Source organism: Lepidothrix coronata, unplaced genomic scaffold (genome assembly GCF_001604755.1).
Source record: "Lepidothrix coronata isolate B3197 unplaced genomic scaffold, Lepidothrix_coronata-1.0 Scaffold341, whole genome shotgun sequence".
NCBI lineage: Eukaryota > Metazoa > Chordata > Aves > Passeriformes > Pipridae > Lepidothrix > Lepidothrix coronata.
The window spans coordinates 171,201-195,964 of record NW_016690521.1 but is presented as its reverse complement, the minus strand read 5'-3'; the positions used below and the strand labels follow the sequence as shown (position 1 = coordinate 195,964).

The 24,764-nt window shown below is 41.4% G+C and overlaps 1 protein-coding gene across 7 annotated transcripts; it reads left to right on the top strand.

Annotated features, from left to right (window-relative positions):
• The first annotated feature begins 14,253 nt into the window (after positions 1-14,253).
• ZBTB43 (zinc finger and BTB domain containing 43) lies at positions 14,254-23,756 on the top strand. Of its 7 annotated transcripts, none has more exons than XM_017838449.1 (3): positions 14,254-14,299; positions 16,730-16,890; positions 16,984-23,756. In XM_017838449.1, the coding sequence occupies exon 3, from the start codon at positions 17,007-17,009 to the stop codon at positions 18,399-18,401; it is 1,395 nt and encodes a 464-aa protein (XP_017693938.1). In that variant the 5' UTR covers positions 14,254-14,299; positions 16,730-16,890; positions 16,984-17,006; the 3' UTR covers positions 18,402-23,756. The 7 variants fall into 7 exon arrangements, with proteins under 7 accessions (XP_017693938.1, XP_017693940.1, XP_017693936.1 ...); XM_017838447.1 differs by lacking the exon at positions 14,254-14,299 and adding an exon at positions 14,686-14,771; XM_017838448.1 differs by lacking the exon at positions 14,254-14,299 and adding an exon at positions 14,992-15,104.
• Positions 23,757-24,764: the final 1,008 nt, after the last annotated feature.

Here is a 24,764-nt window from a genome sequence, read left to right as displayed (position 1 = left end):
CAAAATGGCAGTGAGATAAGCATTATCTACAGAAACTATTTTTGGAATTATGAGGACGTAAAGTGTTCTTGGAGCTTGGTGGTTTGGTGTGACAACCTCAGTTGAGATGTGGCTGGCAGTGGTGGCCCTCCCTGGCTCAGTCCAGCCCACAGGAGTGGTCATGCCCCCATTAGCACCCAGGTACTGAAGTAAAACCAGGCACAAACACGAGGTAAAACACATTGGTGTTTTCTCATGAGTGAAATGTAAAGCAAACTATTTCATTTTGCGTTTGTGATGCAATGAGTGCAGAGAGAGAGATGTGCTGGTTCTGCTGATATATAGTAATTACCTACACTGTGGTAACGGGATCACGTGACTGAGCATTTTGTCTTATTTAATCTGGGTATATAAATACTGGGCTGTTTATAACCTAATTGCTGGCGACAGCCCTCACATACCATCTAATTTCACCTTTCCTTCTGTGCCACAATGCTGTGCAGTCACAGCTGGAATACATGAGGAAATGCCAAAGGAAAACCCCCTTTCTACCCTGCCAGTGAGGTGGCTGAAAAAACTTCCATTGGGTGGTAGGAAGGAAGAGAACGTACTTCTCTGGACAGAATAGTGAAAGCAAATCCAAAACTTTCAGCATAATATTATATCTTTTATCATATCAGTGTCAGACAAGCTCCTGGGTACACAGACACCCCTCATATCTGAAATAGCAGCATATGATAGAGAGAAAAGAAGAGAAAAATTCAAATTGGAGAGGAGAAGAAAGGTGGGGCCAAATCTCCTCCATAATATTCTGGCAGTCAGACACTCCATATGTTCATCTGACTTCCCCTTGCAGGGCCACTTTCTTCCCAAACAGAGGGTTAGTGCTTGTCCCAGCAGAAGCAACAGTTCTTAATATCTCTAAAGGTGTGAAAGAAACCATGATACTATTTCTTCCACTGTTTAAAATCTGCTAAACACCTTCTAAGCTTCCTGTGCATTCCACAGGATGACTAGGAAGAAGAGCCTTTCCTGTCCTCAGCTGCATCTGTTCTTACATTATGAGCAAGGATAAATGTGAGAGTATGATTTTCTGTGGACTCTTTTGATTTCTCATTATTAGATTCTCTCATTTTCATCTCTTCTCTCAACAAAGCCAAGCTATTTAATGTAAAATCAAACTATTTTTGTTGCCTGCCTCTGGACTCACTGATATTTGCATTGTATCATTTTAAGAATGAATGAAGTGGACAGAGCAGCCCTAGAGCTTGGATCTCAGTAATATAATTCTAACAGATTTTAGTAAGTTTGCCTAAATTTTATGTACTACTTGTCTTTGACTAAAGGTTGCACTTTCTCTGAAGCATTTGCTCTCCCAAACCGTCTGTTCTCCTTCTTGCCAAAATATGTTCTCACTCCTCTCTAAGTCTGAGGGCACCCAGGCATCCTACATCCACAGTGTCTGCACGTCCAGAGATTTTACTTTGCGCTGACTCTGCATGTGAGCACCAGCAGCACTTGATGAGGATTCCAAGAGTGCAATCCTGGCCTGAACACCACCACCCCTTCGCTGTACTTTTGTATTTCTTTCCTTCACCGTAAGCCTTCTATCACCAGCCCCACCAAGGCCCAAGGCACCTTATCACCAAATTAAAGTTATCTTTTCTCAAAAAACATGTAGGTAGAATATGTCAAAGCTACATACATTGTAAAATTCATACTTGATCCCAGATAATGTCTCTCAGTGGGTTCATATGTGTTTGTTCCAAATTGTCTTTTTAGTTCAGTTTCTCTGTTGTGTTTTCTCTGGCCATCTGACAACATCCACTGACCAGCAGTGACATGGCAAATCCAACAAGTCATTGGCGGTTTTATGAGTTGTAGCTAAGAGACATCAATTAGCTAAGATGTAAATAGCCTTCATGGGCCTCATAAAGTCACCTCCAACATCTGCTCTACTAAGTGCAAAAGGCATCATGGTTCCAAGCCTCTGTCACAGCACAGGACTGGAGGAGCAGCTGGTGATGACTGCATTATGAGAGATATTATCTACCTATGCCAGCGACTACCAACTGCTGAATATATGTTGGAAGACACAGCAGGGCCATTTCAGTAGAATGCTAAGGATCAGCTGTAAATTGGTAGCATGACCACTCTTCAGGCTTATGATAAGACAGCCTAGCAAAAATTGTATTCTGCTAAACACACCTTTCTTCCCTGGACACCAGCAATGAGCCACCAAAGGGCAATCTCCTCACAACAGGTCTGAGGCAACAGTGACCCAGACTCCATGTTCCATGGAAAAGCAAGGAGAATTACATATCCAACTCCTCCATTGCATCCATTCACAATCCATAACCAGCATTTAGCAAAGAAATTTTTTTAAGCTTACTAGCTGTTTCATTCTTGCAAAAAAACATTTCCAAATCAGTTAACTGTCTATACAGAAAAAAATCTGCTATATGGTTAAAACAAGGGCCAGACAGGAAAACCTATTCTGCTACAGTGTGGCAGAAGTGGCAGAAACCCTGTTGGTCACTTCTGTAGTTTCATCCCAGATGAAAAACTGGTTAAGGGGCTGGCAGCCCTGCCTTTCCCACCACAGTCCAGTCCATTTCCAATGCACTCTGTGCTAAGATCTGAGGGTGCAGATCCCTCCCAGTTCTTTGGGATTGCACTGGGAGCTGACTCTTCATCACCACTTCTTTTTGAATACCTATTGTCAGCGCTGACAAATGTGCAACTCTGCCTTCAAACAAGAACTGCAAATATTACTGGGATTACCTTGCATGTCAATGTCACTATCCAGTCACTTAACAATCACTCAAAGAAATGATATAAAATATCACTTTTTTACATAGATGAATAATAGAGTGTTTGTCAGTCACTTCTAGGCTGACTGAGCCCCTTTAGCTCATGGAAACCAGAGTCCATTTTTTTTCCTAAACCTCACGAGAAAATGTTGACAAAACAGGCAATTTTCTGTAATTTCTCTGCAAGCTTCTGTCAGCACAAGAGGCAGCCAGAGCCCGCTCATTTCAGATAACACCACGGGGTAACCTTTGACATCCACCCCCTCGCTGCCATTGGAGGCTCCTCTAAGTGCAACAGTTGTGTCTTTCAGGTTGCAGGATGCAGGCCCACAATTTGGGCTCTTGTTCGCTGAAGGCAGTCTTTGTTTCCCAGCTGACTAAGAAGCTCTTATAAAAGGGATAAGAAATGTAGTTAATAGCTTGAGAGTGGCCTAATCATCGGCTGCTATTACCCCTCCAATATTAGGGAGGATGACAGACCTATCAATAACAGAGCCCCAGGTGAGGTACAGGAGCTGATAAGGTGAACTTTGGCTTGATCTTTGCTCTGCAGAGCACAGCACTTATTTGAAAGAGAAGCCAGCATCTATTTTGTTCTTCATATTGTGCCAAAAATCATTCAGCTGAGCAGCTTCTGTTGTGTTTTTCTATCTTAAACCACAGTGACTTGACCAATTTAATTTATAAGCAGAGATGAAAATTTAAGAATTCTCCTATCGGACCATGTAAGCTAGAGATATGCACCTGTGTGATGTGTCCACTTAGGTGAAAGTAAAAGGAGGTGAAATGAGAAAGCAGGTCTCCATGTGTTACTCATCTTTACATGCATGTGAGCGCGGACACATTTTTGCACAGATTCGCACATGTGCTCATCACACACATACTGGGTTCCAAGCAGTTAGTGTTTCCTTGAGTAAACAACATGCAAAAACTAAACATATAGCAAATGCACTGTAACAGCGTCTTATGGTCCTGACAAATAAAAACACAAGCAGAATTCACAGATGAGACCAACTGGATATACTTTTGCTTGGAAACAAGAGTACAGAGTCTCCTTTAGTATCACATAATCTCAGAAGTTATCAGCATCTCCCTAAGAGGGAAGAGACTGGGAGCTGCTGGAGAAGTAAGATGAAGGTCCAGGGCTGATAAGAGGATAAGGGAGCCAGGGCAGACAATGGACACGATGATTTACTGACCTCTCTCCTAGTTGCATTTCTCTGCCTCCAGTCTGGAGGGGAAATCAGGACAGATCCTTATAACCACAGGCTTAGTTCCAGGCCTGTGGAAAGGGGTGGGAGTCTTTCCACCACCTGCAGTGTGTTAAGGTCTGGGGCTGTAAGCAACTGGTGCTCAAGCAGCTGGTACTGGGACTAACTCACTTTCCGTCGTACCACTGAGAAACTTAGGATGCAAACCACAGCCCTCAACAGGCAGCTGCATGCTCCCATTATGTTGCACTGAATGAAGGTTAGTATTTAGAAGAGATCACAGCTAAGCAGGTTTTCTTCATTGTCAAACTATGTTCAGCTTGTTTTGTTTTTTAAAAAAATCTGTTTAATACTTTTCTTCTGAAATAAGGGAACTTTCAATATAGCCACAGTGGATGCTGTTTTTAAACAGATACAGTCGTTTGAGAACAGCTTTGTTTTCATCAGGTATTTAACTGGAGTTTTGTTACTAATGCTGGACTTACAGCAGCTAAAGCCAATATAATACCTTCCTGAAATATTGCTCAGAACTGCTTAAGCTAATATTTCCAAAGCCAGACTTCTTTAAAAAGCTAAGGGCACAATCTCAAATGGCTCAGAGCCACATACCACAAAGTCTGACTCTAAAATGTTTTTTAGGCAAGTTCTGTGTTCTTAAACCGTTGTGGCAATTCTTGTACCAACTCCTGTGATGGCAACCTTCTCCTGAACACAGCCCTGGCACTGTGAAAAGCATGTGAATTTATAATCTTAACCCTGAAGAGAGGATGCAGTGAACAGACTGGGATCTAAACCCAAGGAAACGTGAGCCCAGAAGAAATAATCCCTGTGAATGCCAGCAGCATGCTAAGGTGAAGGAGCCACCCTGGCTGTGCTTGGGGCCCTCTGTGATCTCCTGGCTCAGAGGATTAGGCAGCTCTTTGCAGAGAGACAGCTTCGCCCCACAAATGTTACCTTGGTCTGCAGCTCTAGTTCGAATGTCACTGTGGTTCTGGAGGTTCAGCCCAGCTGCAGACGGGCCTTAGGGCAGAGCACCCCAATGACCACAGCAGCTGCTGTCCCTGCTTTGGCAAAGCTGGCCCCACCATGGGCCTGTGCCCCAGCACCGCAGCAGAGCTGAGCACCAGCTGCTGCTCAGCTCCACACTGGGCTGAGACCCTCACACGCCCTCCTGGCTCAGTCCCTGTGCCTGCAGCAGCACCAGCTGTGTTGCCCAGCCTGGCTGCCCTGTCCCTTGAGAGCCACGGTGGGCTGGCAGCCTTGCCATGATCACGGACCGGTAGAACACAAACAAGGCCCGGAGAAAGGTGCTGGTTTTGTAGAATGCACAAAATCTGGCTGATCTGGCTGTGCTTTTCAAGTTCACTTCCACCAGCATGAATCTGGGTAGCTACCACATCTTATCCAGCCCTGGATGAGCACTTGGAACATCATCCTTTGCCTGCTAAATTCCATCTGTTCTCTGTGAGTGTGGCAGGGTCGATGTCTCCACTGTGACACAGCAATGCCATTAGTTATATTAACCACCCTCCACCCAGAAATGACAATACAGCATATCTCCAAATCAGCCTTTTTATTGAAATCAATAAAGGAAAAAAAATACATGGCACTAAACTATTTGGTGGCAGCTTTTTTATAAACTCATTACTGGAAAAACAGCAGCTGGACAGACCTTTAACCACAGCCATTGATTCCAGCACAGCAAGGGTGATCTATGGAGTTAATCAGCGGAGTCACTGTGGACAGCCCTGGTCATGTGCTGCCCTGCCTGGGACTCGCCCACATGTCAGCAAAAACTCCCAGCGTACAGGAGAGTTGTAGGCCAGGTATAAGCCTCACGAAAGCAAACCTGACACCACCACCACTCCCCAAACAGACTGATTTTAAAAGCAGTAGTTTCAGTGTCAAACCAGCTGGCAACACTCACTTTGGCCTCCACAACCATTTAGTAGTGGGGGATGAGTTGCTTTCCCCAGCATCAGGTTTGGGGTTGCTGCAGGGGTTGGACCAGCTCACCCTTTGCTGATGCCTTGGTACTGCTCGTGAGCTTCAGAAGATTCACAGCCACACAGAGTTGGCCCTGCATGAGCAGCTCAGAGCACACTCCCGATTTGAACAGTTCTGCAGAGACATGTTTTTAGGAATTGAGCCGAAGTTTCAAAGGACCCACCCATAGAGTCAGTTTTGGCAGGGCTGACCCTTTCTGACCCCCTGCCCATGTCATGCTCAGAGTTCTAGCCATTCATATGTGGGTAAATTTCAGGACTATTCACCTGAGGAAATGGCTTTTTTCCTCATGTAACTACATTTTTAAAGCTCCATTTGTGTTCCTCAGAATTCCTTTTTTATCAAGGTTGCTGAAAGAGGAGACAGCATCAGCATGAACACAGTGCTCTATGTCTCATTCCTGGCCTTGTGACAGAATTTAGACAGTAAAACACTTAAAATCAGATTTGTTTCACAAGAAAGAGTGAACTGAATTTTTGCAGGTATCCAGTATCTGAAACCTTTAAAGAGCCAGCATCTGATAACAAATATTCCTTCAAGAGCCTGGTATGAGTTTATTCCTAAATATATATTTACTTGCAGTCATTTGCCATCAAGCTGCTTTTTGAAAATACCGGGATACAGCATGTAACACCAACTAATTTTTTAACATTCTTTTTGTCCACGATGCCCCCAGATAAGTATCTTCTAATAAGTGCCTGTGCAGTTTAAAAGAAAAAAAAAAAGAAATTCAGATGGAAAGCAAAAACATTGTATAAAGAAATGCCTGAGAATAGGGCACATTTTTTGAGGCATGTGACACAGAATTTTCTATTTTCCACCTCAGAAAATCTCTATAATAACAACCACAATTTAGAAGTAAATTTCCAGGTGCTTCCAGCCACATTTGCTGTTGCCATGCAGCTCCTGGAACAGGGTGGGACAGGACAGCCCATCTCCCTCAGCTCCTCAATGCTGGGTCTGCTGCCTGCCTGAGACATGGGCTCTGGCTGTCACCAAAGATGGGCAGGGCAGGGTTAGGGTTAGGGTTAGGACTAGCCAAAGCCACCACCTCGACATCAGAGATGCATCCTCCCCCCAGCTGCTGTATTAAACCTGAGCTAAAATATTTTTCTTCTTTATAGATCTTTTTTTTAATGGATTTTCCCATGCAGGCATTCATTTCTTTTTACAGGATACTCAAATTCACCCCAGGGAGAATTTATTCTACTTACTCAAATGAAACTCAACTGTTTTCCCTGGGAACTTTCTGCAGGTTTCTTTCTGGGATGAAATTCACTATTTTTTCATGGAAACATAGTTAATTCAAGCTTTAATGACCTTTACAAACAAAATTTGGATTAAAAGATATGTAAGGATTTTCAGCACTCTAGATAGCAACAAGTCTATGACTCACAGGCAGGCCTTATTATGACTGAAGGGCTTTTCAGTTTATGGTATAAGAAAATCCTGCTCCCAGGTCATTCTATACTTTATTGTGGCTGAGGTAGAGGTACTGTAGTTTTCTGTAGCAACAGCACCAGATAGTCGTGGTGTGAGTTGTGTGCTGAGAAGATGATTTTCTTTTTCTCAGCCATCTGTGTGTTACACTGCTCCTTCTTTGAATTGTCTCCTTTCATACCCCCGGCATTCAAAACTTTCAGTGGGATTATTGTTTATTCTTGACTGTCCTGGAATGTTATTAATTTAACAGTTTGATTCTGTACATCCTCAATTCCCAGTGATCAAAGTTGCAAGAACTTCGGTCAAAGCTGCATCAGAGTTTTAAGTTGTGAAGTACTTTGTGATGTCCTCTGCTTATGCAAAACTACATAACTTACAACAGAAAAGAACTTTGTCTTCCTACTTTTTCCTTGAACTGTTAAAATGACCTTGTTGCTAAACATCAGTATTTGGCAAATAGGTCAAATAATTTTTCCAGAGCTTTATTTAACTCCTGAAAGGATGTGACAAGTAACTAGTCATATATTGGTCCAGTATTCCTTCGGACATCCAGGAAATTTGGGAAAGATTCAGTGGTTGCCACTATTAGAAACACAGCCAGCAGAAGCATACTGTGCATCTTGTTGAGAAGTTCTTAAGCTACACATTCTACTTTAGAATTATACCCCAGTTTTTAAGTTCCAGGATAGTGGCTTCTCCAGAGACAGTTCGGGGGTGTCATGCTTTGATTCCTCATTCAGTTCAGAGGAAAGGGAACAAAAGGCAAGGAAAGCATTTTGTTCAATGGCCAAGTTCACCTTATTCCCATCATATTGCAGAGTCAACTCCAGCCCATTCCAAAGGGAAAGAAATGAGATACTGCTATAAAGTGCACAGACTCAAGCCCTGATTTAATACTGGAACAGACTAATGTACCTATCATGGGAAATATATAAATACAAAGCTTAAAATAGCTCACACAGTGCATTGTAATGGGATATGTGTTCAGATATAAATATAATAAAAATTGTTTTGAAAATACAAATGAGGAGAAACATACAGATACTGTGTATTCCAAAACTTCTAAATTTTGGTCTTTGCATGGTTTTTTATCCTTGATCCCATATCCAACAAAATTAGATTTACTGTCCTCCTTCTTATGAAATTACACAGAGGCTGCAGCTTTATTCCTCTCCAAGACAGTAAAAAGCAATAAAATTCTTGCAGATTTTGACAGCAGGCAATTCAATAAAAGGCTATGTATATTTTATAAGTACAATAAAGACAAGTCTATAGCTGAATCATAAATGGGGTTTTGTTTGGTTGGTTTGTTTTCTGCAAGCATCAGTGTTAGAGTCTGTTTTCAACACAGGTTGGTCTTCTCAGCACACAGCCTTTCCTTTTTGGAGAGAAGCAGAATGAAATTTATATCTTTATAATGTATTATTTAGATTTTGCTCAAGGGATTTTGCAATGTGTGTCTATTTAAATTTTAAAGCTGTTCTGGAACTGAATACTTTCCTGTTCTTGATTAGCGCTATAAAATTTTACTTTTTTTTTTGTTACATTGTAAAGTGTATCTATCTTATCATTGTGTCATTCCCTTTTTTTTATGAGCAAACAACAAATATGTGATACATACACAATTATTTCCTAGACTTCCATTAATGCTCAGGGATTTTTACTTCTTCAGTAATATAAGATAACATGGAGATTAATGGTTTGGTGTATTTATGAACAATAGTGCTACAATGCATTTAGTGACAGTGTCTGTCTACTGAAATATAAAATCTTATACAAATGTAAACCCAAAATTGACAACGTGCAAATGACCCTCCCTACATAATTGCAGATGTGTCAATTTTTTCTTCTCACTTGAAGAAAGAAATTTTAAAAACACGAAGAAGCTGATTAAAGAAAAAATGTCCTCCCTATTTGTCTTTGGGATGAGTTCTCCAGCACTGAAAATCAGCAAGAGGTTTATCTGAGTGGGGTCTGTGGCATCAAACGCCAAGTTTCCCAGAGAAGGAAATTTTACTATGTATCTGCATAGAATCCACAAGTACCAGTTTGCCCTTCTGAGTAGTTTGGTAGTTAAGCTCTGACTCATACAGCAACATATAACTAGTGTAATCTTAGAAGATTAACCAAAAATACAAACTTTCAGAGTGTATGAACACCATGGGACAGACCTAAACACATTTTTTTCACCATCACTGTGCAACTAAAGCTGCTGTTGTCCCTATTACAAGAATTATAGAGACATTTTGTTTATCAACACAAGGGGATGCAGACTATCTCCATCTCAAAATCCAAACAAATATGATTTGGAAAGACACATATGTCAGCCTGTCAAATGTCAAGAAAGAATTCCCTTTCAGCTGACTTCTTAGAACATTGTGTTTCTTGTTATGACAGAAAAAGTATGAAACCCATCACCTTAAAAATAAATTTTAATTAATCACAGCAGAGAATACAGAGGAGGAAAAAGCCACACTATTACAAAAAAAGTATTCAAGGGGAAAAATCATGGTCTCTAAGTTTAGAATGATCAAGATGTGAGTGGGGGAAAAAAAGAAAAGCATGAGAGCTATGGACTCATCTCAGATTTCTGTTTCCAAATTGTTGGTGATTTGAAACCTACTCCTAGATACCGTCCCTATCAGAGCTGGTACTCAGGATTGGCATGTAAGTGTTAAACCCTTCCTAAAATAATTGCAGGCTTCTACTTTCTGCCAAAAACTAATGATAACACGCTCCTTTGGCATTGTCATTTTGCTATTTCAAGATATGTAATCTGGTGACTGTATTAAAAATCTATTGATTGACACCTCACACCCAAGGACGCAGCTTCACAGAAGCACATGATTTTTCCTACCTGGAGTTCAGACGTGGGTCCAAATTCCATTAGTGAAAGATGGAGGTAACACTGATTTTTAGCACCAATTTTCTCTCTCAGCAATGTAAAATAACATCAGTGCAACTGCATGCCTGGACACTAGCTCATGACTCACAGAGTCAAACTCAGCCCAGCAATCTATGCCAAGCAACTAAGAGTTTTAAATCAGATTTTTCTTTGCTGAAAATTAATTGGGAGTTGGGGTGTCTTATTCTTTTTTATTAGTTTTAAGAAACACTTATAAAGGATTTGATTTGGCAATGAGAGAATTTAATGAGTATTTCCTTTTAAGGAGCTAAGCAGTTGGCAGTGCTATTACACAGAAGAAGTATTTCAAGTATTTGGCTTTGGAGATCACAAGCAAGATATTTCAAAATAATTTCTCTTGTACCAATATGGTGTTTCTATTTTCCAGTAGTAAAAGGAAATATTTTACATTTCTTTTTGAATGGCTTAAAAGTAAGCAAGACCAAAAATTTCCAGCGGTTCAATTCAATGTCAAGAGTGGTCAGATGGCACCACATGGGAATAAAACAAGGGTTCCCCTCTACAGCACAAGCTTCTGGGACGGTGCATCCAAAGCTCTGGGAATTACACCATCTGTGGCTTCCTGCTGACCGCAGTGGGCCCTGGAGTTATGTGTGACCATCATGGCTCAGCTCATGAGCAACAACCAGGCAACATTCAAAAAGGCTGCTGCCTGCAGGAACAACCAACAGGCAGGCATTCTTCCAAATTAACTTAATTCTTCTTAAAAAAACATGGAGAGAGATAAGCTTATGAACCACCTGCACAGTCCATGCAACTGGTAACAAAGGAATAATCAGTCTGTAAATTGGGCCAGTTATTTTATCTCTGCAGAAGACTCTTGGTAAGAGAAAGAGGCCAAGTTGAGTTGCCAACCAGCTTTTCAGTCAGCATCCTGCTGCTTGTCTTCTTAGTGCACCCAGTGAGCACCAGGGAAAACAAAACCAGCTACCAAAAATATCCACATCGAAACTAATCTGGATGGGTTGCATATGTATTTATTAAACATCCGGCTTCCAAAAGATAAGAACAGTATTAGCACCATGTCCACCAAAATCAGGAGAGAGGAGGGAGGCCAAATATATGCTCTCAAGTCTGCAAACTGCAGTGCCCCGGGCTATGAGCAGTGCTCTTCAGTTGGACCTCTTAACACAAACATCTCACTAATTGAAGCTGCATTTTTGTGTAATACTCTACAATTCTAATATTCCTATTTTAATGCTGTTTATAACAACCACTAGCCTCTGGGCCTCTGTTTGTGCTGCAATTAAAATGCAAATTAAACTTGTACATGCTAGTAATAGACACCAAAAATCTAGCACTTGGTTTTGATTCACGAGGGTTTTAATGTTTTGTTGTGGCTGTAGATCCCGAACTGAAGCTTCATTATTTACAGGTGTCTAGAAACACCAGAAAGTGCCAAAAATGGTAATATCCTTGCTTATATTCGTTAATTTGATCCAACTTTTATAAACTCAAGAAAAAATAAAACAAAAATTAGTTAATGCTGTTTCCATTTGTTTCCTATGTAAAATAGAAATTTTGATTTCGTAAACTAGCCTTGACCTTGCAGCTCTGCTCCAGCAGTCAGTGTTATCACATGGAAACTGCAGAATTAATCATGAAGGAAATCCAAAATGCTTTTCAGGCCATGCTCATGGTTAATCATAACTGGCATTGAGACAGATTTTATCTTTAAAAACAAGATTTTTTTTCTGAAGAAAATGCAGGATTAGGAAAGCAGGAAAATGTAGCAAAAGTAGCTGTTAATTCACAAAATCCTGAAAAGTAAATAATTACTGAAATTCACAGCACATCTCTGATGCTAACATAAGGAGTGCTCTCTGTCTCTTAACTATATAGAATGATTTTTTCTGTATTTCAAATAATAATCATATATTACTCACACCACAATGCCTTTCTCGCACTTATTCCATCCACCGAGTGTGCCGCAGCCAGCTGCCACGTCTCACGTCTCTTTTTCAACAAATATTTGGGCAGTAACGTCCTTTGTTTGTTCATTATTCAGCTCTATGGGATCCTGACTCTGATGGGGACTGCCAGTGCTATTTCAGTATAAATGCTGAGCCTATATAATATTCCAAATCTTTCACTGAGAGTGTTAGGAAAAGAAGCAATGTAGCATGCATTCTTTAAACCTGAAGAAAATGCAAGACTTCCTGACTGGCAAAGGATCAGGTGGGACAGAGGACAATGCTTTATTTTTAATCCTCTTTAAGATTCTGTATTACATAAATGTAGAAATAAAGTAAAAAAATTAAAAGAAAAGAATTTAGTAACTTCCAAAATTATGAGGAAGAAAATGTGGGTTTGATTTGTAATTCTTGACCATGATTTCAGAATTCTACTCCTTAGTTCAGAGCTGTACCAGGTGCTTCCTATTGCAGCTGACTTCTAGACACTGCAGAGGCTGAGGCCGTTTCAAGGCAAGGAGGAGAGAGGATTCTGGCAGGTGTATAATCATCATCACCTGACTAATTTATCAGAGAAGGTAGCAGCAGATTTTAAGACTCTCACTGAGGCCCCAGTTTGCAGTATGAACCTGGCATTAGTCAGGATATCTTCTAAGTTGTGAGATTTGCTGGTGTGGGCTTCTTGCTGGGGAATCGTGGTGCTGTCACAGCCAGAGGATGGATCTTATTGAGTCAGGTATCAATTGTGTGTGTGTTTTGACTCTTTACAGAAATCTCCCATTTAAAAAGTACATGATTGCTTTCCTATCCAGATGCTTAGCAAAGCTACCTGGCAGGTCAGGCAAGGTGCAGAGTTAATACTGTGGTGGTCTGGAGAGAAACTCCACAATATGTCCCTACAAAAGTATTTTATGCAATCAGTTCCAGTGGACATTAGATGACTCTTATGAGGCTGTACCTGAACAGCTCCTACCAACAGGGAGTACTTGAATCCCCGCACGTGGAGCAACTGAACCCTCTCTCCTCTCGTCTCTTGAATGTGCAACAAAGGCTGCCAGGGCAGCTCCTGCTGTTTATGCTACTGGCAATCAGGCTGAGTTCTCTTCTGTTGTTTCTTTCACATTGCTCTATGGATCTTTATTCACTTTTTGCAACACTTTGCACTTTTAACTGTGGGATCACAGTGTTCTCCACACAGATCAAAACATACACTTCAGTTAGCTGTGTACTATTTAATCTCTCAAAACTTCCTTGTTTTACTGCTTATCATTCTTATGTGGTGCTTAATTTGCTAGTGTATTCTCATAACGGCTATAAAACAATGAGATAATTGTGTTGTATTAAAAATTGGCTTTCTCATGTTTGTATTAAAGTTTTTATTAGGCTTCCCATTAATGCAGGAAGGATATGGACTTAATCCAGCACTATGCACTACCAGACTTGAAAATACACACAGACCAAATTCTGTTCAAACACAGCACTTGCTAAAGCAGAGGTGGCTTCTGTCTCAGAGAACTCCCTTAGCTCCCGTGGCATGGGATGCTCTCCCTCCTCCCCCTGGATTTTAGCGTGTTCCCTTGCCCATGCTCAGCCACACAAACCCTCTGTGGCTTTGGCTCGGGCGCAGTTCTCTCCCGGCGGGGGCCGCGGGCCGGGGCGGCTCCGCCTCGCGGGCTGTAGGTCGGAGCCCTGCAGAGGCCGCAGCCGGGGGCTCTGCGAGCCGGGGGGAGCCGGGCCGGTTGAAGTCTTTGTGACGAATTCAAACCCCAAGCTATTATCGCCAGTTTTCCTTTAAAAAAAAATAATTAAAGCTTAAACAGATTTATTACTAAATTTGTATGGTTTTGATTGGGGGAGTCTTCGGCCAGCAGCCACGGGCGCGGGACGGGCCTGGGCGGGGAGCAGCGCCCCCTGCAGGCGGGCCCGAGCGGGGTCACGGGGGTGGGGGGAGCGTGGCCACGAGAGCGGTTCGGCTGCAGGACAGTCCCGGCGCAGGAGCACATCAGGGTCTGTGCGGGACACGCGGGCCGAGCCAGCCCCCGGCGCGGACAGCGGGCTCCAGCCGTACTGTCTGGTGGTCCCGTCCTGGCAGTGCCCACAGCAGCGCTGAACGTATCACCCTGGGTAGCAGCTGCGGAGCAAAGGCAGAGGAGAGGAGGGGAGGGGAGGGGAGGGAGAGCTCGGCCCGGTCCGGCCCGGTCCGGCCCGGTCCGGTCCGGCCCGGCCCGGCCCGGCCCGGCCCGGCCCAGTGGGTCTGTAAGACCCCTGCGAGCCCCCGCGGCTCCACCAGGGGGCGCCGCGGCAGCCCCGGGGCGATCAGGATGAGTGTCCTGCTGTCACGTGACCGGAACGCGGAAGTGCCCACCGGAAGAGGGGGAGCCGCTTCCGGCGCGGGCCGGGCTGGGCGCGGGCAGGGACGGGGCCGCACCGAGCGTCGGGGCCGCACCGCCCGCTATGCGAGAGACGCCGCAGCCCGTAGGTGAGATGCTGCCTCTCGCGGCCACCAGGAGGCCGCGCTGTCGCCGGGCCCGCCCCGCAGGCCCACTCTGGGGTGGGGTGGCGCGCGAGGCCTTCCTGCCCTCCGCGGCCGCGGGTCCCGCTCGCTCCGGGGCGCGGGGGCCGCCCCGGGCCGAGCCGATCGGCAGGGCCACGCGGGATGCCGGGGCCTGTCCGGGCCCGCGGGCTGGAGCCGGGCCCCGCGCGGGGGCGTTAGGAGGGTGAGAGATCGGTGTCTGTGTGTGCAGAGGGGAAGGAACTCCCTGCCCGCACTTCTTAGAAGTAACGTTATTTTAAAACAACTAATATGTGCCTTGTATGTTTCACTCAACCCTGCAGCATGGAGACTAATTTTTTTATTATTAGTTGAAATAGAAGGACTTTATGAGTTTGGGGTAAACAAAATGCAGAAAAAGAACAGGTTGTAGAAGGAGGAAGTGGAACCCCTTTTGAAAACTGAAATTTTCCTGATGTTTATAGCTTTGCTAATAGAAAATATTTTCCTTACATTTTGTTTTTATGAGACCTTAAAATGCATGAAAGTCTGCTACCACCTGGATTTTTTTTCTCTGGTCACATGCTGAGTCCTTGGTGAAAGTTGGCAGTGTAGATTAGCAGGAATTATATATAAATTCTACAGGCATCTACAGGCATATATACAGAATTATATATGAATTCTACATGGTCAACTGGCTTTAAATTTCAGTTGAACATGTCCTGAAGGCTTATCTTTTTTATAGGCTAGTGTTGAAAAATAGAATCTGAAATCTGAGAGTATTCTAAAGGGAGGTAAGGACCTACATCTGTATAAAAAAATCTGATTGTTTAAAAAAAGTAGGCATAATGTACACAAGGTATAAGGTAACTCAAAGTACTTAAATAATTATGTCAAGTTATTTTAAGCAAATTGGTAAGAAAAATAAACAATTGAACTGGCAGGCACGGAATTCCATTGCTCCCTGGAAAAGTATTGGTAGCTGATTTGGTCTCCTGGTTGGTACTTTGAGGAGAAAAACTGAGGAGTGCTGATGACAGTAGATTTAAGGGTGGTCTGCAATTGTGTGGGTGGCAACTTCACATAACTAGGCAGAGGATACCACTTGCTGCCCTGTGGCTCTTTGGGAATCCCACTGCCTTCAATCTTCTCATTATCAAATTGAAAATGGCACAAGTTAAAGGAGGTAATGTTGGTCTTTCATGGTTGGATTTAAATTTCTGTAGTTTCTAATGATAGTAGCATGCAAACTTATCTCAAATTCAATTAAAAAGTTCAATCATGCTTTTTAGAAAGTTGTATTGCTGCTTGAGGGACTTTGTAGTGAGATGTCTGGATGATGTGGAAACACAGATGTGAAAATCTGGGAGCTCTTAGCTGAGGTTCTGGCACGTCGTTATTGTGTTGTTACTAATATTCACATTTCAGGCAGGAAAAGTTCTGTACAGCAGAATATCAATTTCCTGATTGACATTTTAAATTCTGTAAGATTTTTCTGAAAGTAATGTTATAATAACATCTCGATAGGCTCGGAATTAAAAATTGGATTATAGTCCTGCAGCTGTACAAGCTGTTGCTGTTCTACCTTCCAGTTAATGAAATGACAGGCAAATGTCACGAGAAGGGTCATAAGCATCATTTTCAGTGGGGTTCTGCCTGTGCTGCTGTTGTCATGGGGTGAGTTGATACAGTCGCTTTTGAAAACTTCATCTGAAGTGAAATATTTCGTGAGTACAATCAGTGTTTATTGGGGGAACAAGGAGGTTATTTTGTTGGCAGTTGAAATACAGAATCTTTCATATGCTGTTACAAACTCTGAGATATCCTGGAATTAGAGCACTACTGCTATAATTTCATGAAATAACTGGTTTGTTATCCAAAACTCATGCTTGAAATGCTTAGTCTATCCCAACTGGGTAACATGCTGTTTGTATCTCCTGCTGTAGTGGATGAGTCCTCTTGGAGAGAAGAAACACAATAAAATGTGCTGGCATAGCAATTTGTGGCCTCAGTATGGCTTTCAGAAGAGAGAGAAATGAGGTGGAGTGGGAGAAATACAAGTACAGCAGTGACATAAGGTTCCGGAAGATGTTGGGTTGAGTTCCACGTGAGTCTGTTAAAGAAAAAGTTTAGGTGGAAATGGAAAGGTCAGTAATTGACTAAGCAGAATTTCTGATTTTTATTTTTTTTTCACTTGCAGCACAACACTTAATTTGTAATGAAATGGAGTCTGGGTCAAGCTCATTTCGAGTGGAATTTCCAGATTTTTCTAGCACCATTTTGCAGAAGTTGAACCAACAGCGCCAGCAAGGACAATTATGTGATGTGTCCATTGTGGTTCAGGGCCACCTCTTCAGAGCCCATAAAGCTGTTCTTGCAGCTAGTTCACCTTACTTCTGTGATCAGGTTCTCCTAAAAAACAGCAGGCGAATAGTCCTGCCTGATGTGATGAATCCCAGAGTATTTGAAAACATTCTTCTGTCTACCTACACAGGCCGGCTGGTAATGCCTGCACCAGAAATCGTCAGTTATCTGACAGCAGCAAGTTTCCTTCAGATGTGGCATGTAGTGGATAAATGCACTGAAGTGCTAGAGGGGAACCCAACAGTTCTGTGTCAGAAGATGAATCATGGCAGTGACCATCAGTCCCCAAGCAGTAGTAATTACAATGGCCTTGTTGAAACCTTTGAACTTGGCTCTGGAGGACAGACAGAATTCCACAAAGTGCAGGAACTAAGGGATGGCGAAAATGAAGAAGAAATCTCTAAAGATGAGCTGTCGTGTCAGCTGACAGAACACGAGTACCTTCCCAGTAATTCTTCAACAGAACATGATAGACTTAGCACTGGAATGACCAGTCAGGATGGGGAAGAAGGAACTAGTGATAGTGCAGAGTACCAGTATACCAGACCAATGTATAGCAAACCCAGCATCATGTCTCACAAGCGGTGGATCCATGTGAAACCTGAAAGGTTTGAACAGGACTGTGAAGGAGTTGATAATCCTTATGATGAACACCAAGTTTCTGAATCCATGAATGCGATTCAAGCAGATCATTCAATCCAGTCTTCGGGTGTTGAAGACTTTCACATAGGTGACAAAAAGATGGAAACAGAATTTGATGAACATGCAGATGAAAGTAATTATGATGAACAAGTTGACTTCTATGGCTCGTCCATGGAAGAATTTTCTGGTGAAAGGGCAGAGGGAAATTTAAGTGCTCACAGACAGGATCTTATGATAGCAGCAGGCTATGGTGAGGGCATTGATATGGCTGCCGGGATTAAAGAAGAAACATCTCTCACTGGATTCTCCCATGCTGATAAGCTCTATCCTTGTCAGTGTGGAAAAAGTTTTACACACAAAAGTCAGAGAGATCGGCATATGAGCATGCACCTCGGTCTTCGACCTTATGGCTGTGGTGTCTGTGGTAAGAAATTCAAAATGAAACACCATCTTGTAGGCCATATGAAAATTCATACAGGCATCAAACCATACGAATGTAACATCTGTGGGAAAAGATTTATGTGGCGGGACAGTTTTCATCGCCATGTGACTTCTTGTACCAAGTCCTATCAAGCTTGTAAAGCTGAGCAGAGTACTACTGAGATGAACTAAGACATTAGTGCTTACACTTATCTAATAGAGTAAGAAAAATAAACTAATTATGCAAATAATGTCTGGTACTTGCTATTGTACATTCTCAAAAAACAAGTTTTAGTGATTATGCTGGTATAAACAGATCAAACATATTTTGCTTTCTGCAGTATTACTCCAGGTGTTCAGTGTGTGAAGTGCAAATGGTTAATCTGAAAGGTGCTTGTAAAAGGAGTCTTGACGTTGATGGTAATCACAGCAGTATTTAGAAGCCCTCTTGTATTTCTAAGTCATCTAAATTCACAGTAAAACTCAGCTCTAAATTGACAAAAATCCTGAAAATACTTAGATGAAGTGGGAATCCAGGTAGCACTACTTAATAGAAAACTAAGATGACCAAACTGGGTTATATGATTCACATTTTAATGAAAAAAAAAAATAATTAGAATTTCACCTCAAACTGAAGACTCCAACGTACTTCCCATGCATCATTAGATAGTCTGCGTCATTCAGTAGCCTTTGCTGTATTGCTGAATGCAAGGCAGTGGTAAAGGTGCTTTGGCTTTCCTTTATCTGTCTTCCATTTTTTTAATCTATCTTCAGTAAAACAATTGTCTAATTTTGTGCTAATTTTTATTTAAAGTCTGTAAAGCACTTAAATGTAGTTTATCAATATATAAACTTCAATATGTATTAAGTATAATTTGTCCTTGCTCCTCTAGGGTCTAATGCTGTATGACTCTTGACTTCATTAGATTTTAATTGCTACATCGTGAGAGCTTTTAGAAGTGTGTGTAATAAGTATGAAAAAAAATAATATGTAACATTTGGAACTTACTCAAAGTAACCATATATATTTAAACTGTAGGTTTTTGTTCAAATTTTTGTTACTTACTACAGTAGCAAGTACCAAACTGGGTTCATGAACTGACTTTTTATTGGTACAAAAACTTCTTTGAGAACTTTTATCTAGTTTTTGAAACCTGCCTTAGGAAAATTATGTAGTCATTGGTAGGTATTTATACTTCTAATTCTTTACTCTATAATTCTTTATTATAGTAAGAACTATAATATAGATTCTTGGTACTAAACTACTGTGACTGGTTAGGCGTGATCATGAGCAGAGTTGTTTACCTCTTCAAATGAAGTTGCTTGTGAAAAAAAGTAGGAAGTATGTGATTTGGATCTTCTAATGGTACTGCAGAACATGGTACCATGCTTATGTCTGAAGTTGGGATTCTTGCTGGGAAAGTGGCACTTGTTCTTTGTTAGGATTAGGATCTATGTGTGGGGCTCTCGTTTGTGGAGATGGATGGAGGAGTGTGTACAGTTCTGAGAGATGCTGCCAGCTCTGAAGGGAGAGGGAAGGCATGAGTTGTAAAGGTGACAACAGGATTTTTGGGTTGAAAGCTTAATGCAGTCCAATGCAAAAGCAATTAACCCTTCTCAGTAGCTTACTGAAACATAAAAAGGAAAGAGCCTTTAGAGCATACATAGGCTATAATAGAAAGAGGTGATGTCCAAGTACAGTGCTGATAACATAGGAAAAATATTAACCAGCATTGAAGGCCCGAGCCTGCGCGGCCCCAGTTTCTGTATTAGGCACTGCAGTGTGCAGGATAATGTACTGAAACAGATGACCCTGTATAGTGAAGCAAAACCACACAAAGATTATTACTCTTCAGTTTCTTTTTTGCAGTTTCTTTTTTAACTCCCAGTTAAAAACTGTCTTAGGATGCAACTGAACTGTATCCTGAACATGAATGTCTGCTATGAGCTGAGAGTTTACTACTCAGTGGGCTGTAATTACTGTAATTTCTTTACTGGCATTCTACTTACAAACTTTAATTTTTTTAAGAGGCTCTTAATTCTTAATCTTCTAATGCTTCAGATATTTTTCATATGGAGTTTTGTTAAAACAGATATTCCCAAATACAATGAACCCATTGCTGGCAATGGGCACGAATGGTCAGCACCACAGAGTTCCTGTTCTTCGCACTTAATTGAACTCTACAAATATTATGGCAGCCAGGTATAACCCTTGTGATCAAGGTACCGAAACAGGGATTTTGCTCACTAACACTGTAGCCTGCTTAATGTATAGAAGCACTTTGTATTTAAACAAAAAAAAAAAACAAACCATAAAACTTTATAAGTATGTTTTTTAAACTTAGAAATTATATTCCCCTTATGGTTTGTTTCCACACTGCTAACACTGTCTTTTTTAATATTTTAAAAAAAATTATAATGCTTGCCTGTTTACATGAGTGTAGTGGAAAGGGTTCTTGCACTCTGTGGCCCTATTTTTCCATTCTCGAAGGCCTTACCACATATAGGGTGTCATTTCTGCAAGTACCATCATCACGTTTGAGAGAAGGCATTAGAATCACACAATCATAGAATGGTTTGGGTTGGAAGGGGACCTTGAGGATCATCTAGTTCCAGTGTCCCTGCTGTGGGCAGGGACACCTTCAACTAGACCAGGTTGCTCAGAGCCCCATCCAACCTGGCCTTGAATACATCCAGGGTGTTCCTTCACATACTCATTTCAAGAATGATCTTGTATATTACATTAGTTCTCAGCCCCTTTGAAATTGTCACTTTAGTTTTGCATAAAAAGGTTAAGAGTGCCTCTTCCCATTTAACCATTAAAAAAGGCTGGACAGAAACACCAGTCTGAAAACCATGGTCAAGCAAAAAATATGTCTGTCAAACCCAGACCATCCCACAGAGCTGCCAGCAAAACTGTTTCTTTTACCAGCTTGGAATGACTTTTATATGGGATATTTCAAGGTTAAACATTACTTCTATTTGCAGTTAGATTACTTTGAAATAAAGCTTTAAAATAAATTGTACTGCGAGAGACACTTTAAAGGTTTTATAACAGGTCCAGTAGATCATATTATGGAACCATGTCCTTTTTTAATGACTTAGCATGCATAGTAACCTTTTAGTATTTGCCTATAGCTGTTTTACCCCATATTATGGCATTGTCTTAAAAGTCCAACAAATGTTGCTCCACTGATCTTGAAGCACTTGGCTGATGTTAATTTACATGAAACCAATTGATTGCAGGAAAATACTGATCTGATTGTCATGAGATCAAGTTGAGAGGTTCAATGATTTAAGGGCAGCTTGAGATACATGTCTAAAATCCTTACTTTTGCATGGCACAGGTGAAGCAGTTGTCTTGTGGTGTTTTTCCTGAGTTCAATGTATTGCCCTTTGACAAACTTCTAATCGCCATTTCAGGTATTGGGGGGAACAAATGACAAAAAATTACTTAAACACTTAAAAAAAATCTTTCCTCTCCCTGCTTCAGGTTCAGCTTAAGTCTAACACCTCTCCTCCCTGCCTTTGTAGTCTCAGTTTTCCTTGTTTTCACCAAGAGTTGCATTTCCTGCCATTTCCTTTAGTGAGGTGAGGGTCACGCAGGAGGTTGGGCTCGTATGCACACTGCCTTGTCTGATGCTCTTCATTTCTTAGTGGGTGTCCTCTGGTGCTCTGGGCTGGTTAGTGTCACTGGTCATGGTGACGCCGGGCCACAGTTCCTTCAGGGATGGGTCTGTTCCAGTCTGGCTCTCCTGTGGGCCTGAGTTACTTCAGAGGTGTACTGCTCTGGCATGGCTTAGCTGTAGGCCAAAGTCCTCTCAAAAGTAAATCTCAGACACAGAGCGTGTCCTTCTGTGAGTATGTCTATACATATCCTCAGTGACTTCTCCAGGTATTTTCCCAAGAGCAGCTCTTCAGTTTCTCCACATGTCCCCAGGAGTATATTCTCTATATGTGTCTCCCTGCACCTCTTGCTAGCAGCTGCCACTCTTCCTTAAATATGTTTAAACAGAGGCAACATGCACACCTCTGGTTGAGATTTTGGCATGCCGTGGATTGTCCACATCTGTTTTGGTGCAGGCTGAACCCCACTTGACTAGCACAGGGCAGCTCAGAAGCTCTGGCCACTCATCCCCCCTGCAGCCCCTGCCACTGGTGCCACTGCAGTTCTACATAGCCAAGATACGCAGACAAGGCTTCTGTCAGGCTCTTAATCTTTGCTAATGGAGTGGTCTCGTTCAAGGTACAAAAAATTATTTCTTGTTTGTGGGGAGGAGGGAAGTGATCCATATATATATATATATATAAAATATGAATGCATATGTATACAATGAATTTCATTAATCTTCTCTTATGCTTCATTACCTTCAATAATGTGGCTTTTGGCTGTAGTAAAGTGTCTTCTGAAAACCAGCATCATTGTACACACAGGAGGCTTTCAGAATTTCCTGCTGCTGTGAAGCCATTCATTGTCCTAGCAGTGGTAAGAATACTTGATGATACTACAGCTAAGTTCCTTTTCATTCCATTTTGTAACTCAGATGTTAATTACCATGGAATCTGTGTAACTGCCATTCTGAAAAATTCAACTGTTAGCAGGGTTGCTTAGGTGTATATCAAGCCCTTTTGACGTAGGAGGTTCTTTTATTTCAGATACCACTGTTGTTTTGGGGTGTGTTTTTTTGTTGTTTCATTTTTTAAACTTTACCTTCTTTGTTTTATGAGTGAGCAGGTAGACTCTAGAAGGTACTGTCAGTACAGTTTTTGGTCTCAGCTTTTTTCATCTGAGGTGTGTCTGAAGTTGAGAAACTGTTCTGTATCATGAGCAAGGCAGATGATCAAAGGCTGACGTACTGTGTTTCTCATTATAAAAAGAATCCTTGACGTCCTTGTATTATTGAGCCTGAAAGAATGGAGGCACATCAGGGTTTGTAATCTCAACCCTTTCGCTTTGTGCCAGCAAGGTGACCTGTCTGAATTATGAGACCTACAGAAGTATATTGAGTATTTTGCTTTAACAGAATTAGGACCTTTCTCAAAACAATAAATGAAAGTTGGTTTTTTGTCATTTAGTTGCTTCATTGGATAGCTTGGCTTCTTTAGCTATTAGCTGTAAATTGTCAGTGCCCTAGGGGAAGATGCTGGAAAAGAAAATGGTATATTTTTAATGTGATTAAATTGTAAGTTCTGATTTTTGCTTGAAGCCTGTGTCTGTCAATTGCTGCTCTTTTTTTATTATTCATGGGATTCCATATTTCTTTCAGAAATGTAACTGTTTATGCAAGTGAATTTTCCTTAATGAGCTATAAGTTTTTATTCTAAACAAGTCATTTATAATAGTAAATTTGCATAACTTGATATTTTGTGAGATGTTATGCCTGTATTGCAGAGGTTGGATAGTTTTGTCTATAAATATTGCTGTCCTAATTGTACAGCATGGTTTTAATTTAATGTTACTGTTCAATATTTTCTTCTTATAGAAGAGTCCCATGCCCCTTTTTCGTATAACATGTTTTAATAAACGTTATCTGTCAACTTTGTAAATGTTTTCTTAAGCTTGACTGAAAGGAATGCATGTCTAGTACTAGTATTTAATATTTCACTTTGCCAAAATAAGTGCTCAAAGAAAAGTACAAATTCAAAAGTTGTTGATATATAACTTTATTAAATATATAAAGAAAAAGTATCTGGTAATGTGTCTTCTTGAAATATTGAGAACATGCCAGCCTGGTCTAATTAAAAACTAAACTAAAACCTGATTTTTATAACACAGTAAGTTTGATGAATTTGTAGAATTGGACCTATTTCCTTGTTGCTTTAGGTAATTAGTTTCCATGCTAGTTCAGATTCATCAAAGAGGTTTTGTCATAACTGTATTTTGCAGAATGGTGATCTCTGAAGTTACAATACAGAATGTACATGCTGATAGGGAAATTCCAAAACACACAGACAGAGTAGCAGCAACTGCATGTCTCCAAAACCTCCTGGTACACTTAAGTAAATACAGATAAAATATAGATTTTTTTTTTTCTTGTCTAAGTATGAAAGAAATTTCATACTGGGAAAAGTATTAAAGACTAAGTCTCCCTTATCTTCCTGTGAGGATTCCTCCTCTCCCTGACTAAATTCATATACTCATCCTGAACAATTGATTTTGTCCAGCCTCCATCTGCTCTGCCCTTGTGGAACCATCCCAGCTGCTGCTTGCTACCTAAGCAAAAATGAACTCGCTCTCATTGAAAGCATGTTCAGCTAATTCCTGGAGAAGGCAATATTTGTATACCAGGCTCCTCAGTTTTCAGCAAAATCAAATGGACTATGGTACAAGCAAATTAATTTTCTCTTCCTGTTGGTTACACGTACTGAATGCATGTAAGAACAAGCCCAAAGTTTTCGAGTTTCTTCTATGTGAGTGAACAAATACAATTTGTGTGTGTGTTCTTTAGCTCTATTATTTGTGCCCTCATCAGGATGCTCCCCAGGCTGCTGCTTTATCTGATCAGCTTCAATGTCTAATTTCTGAAGACTGTGTTCTGTCTTTTATAGGGAGAG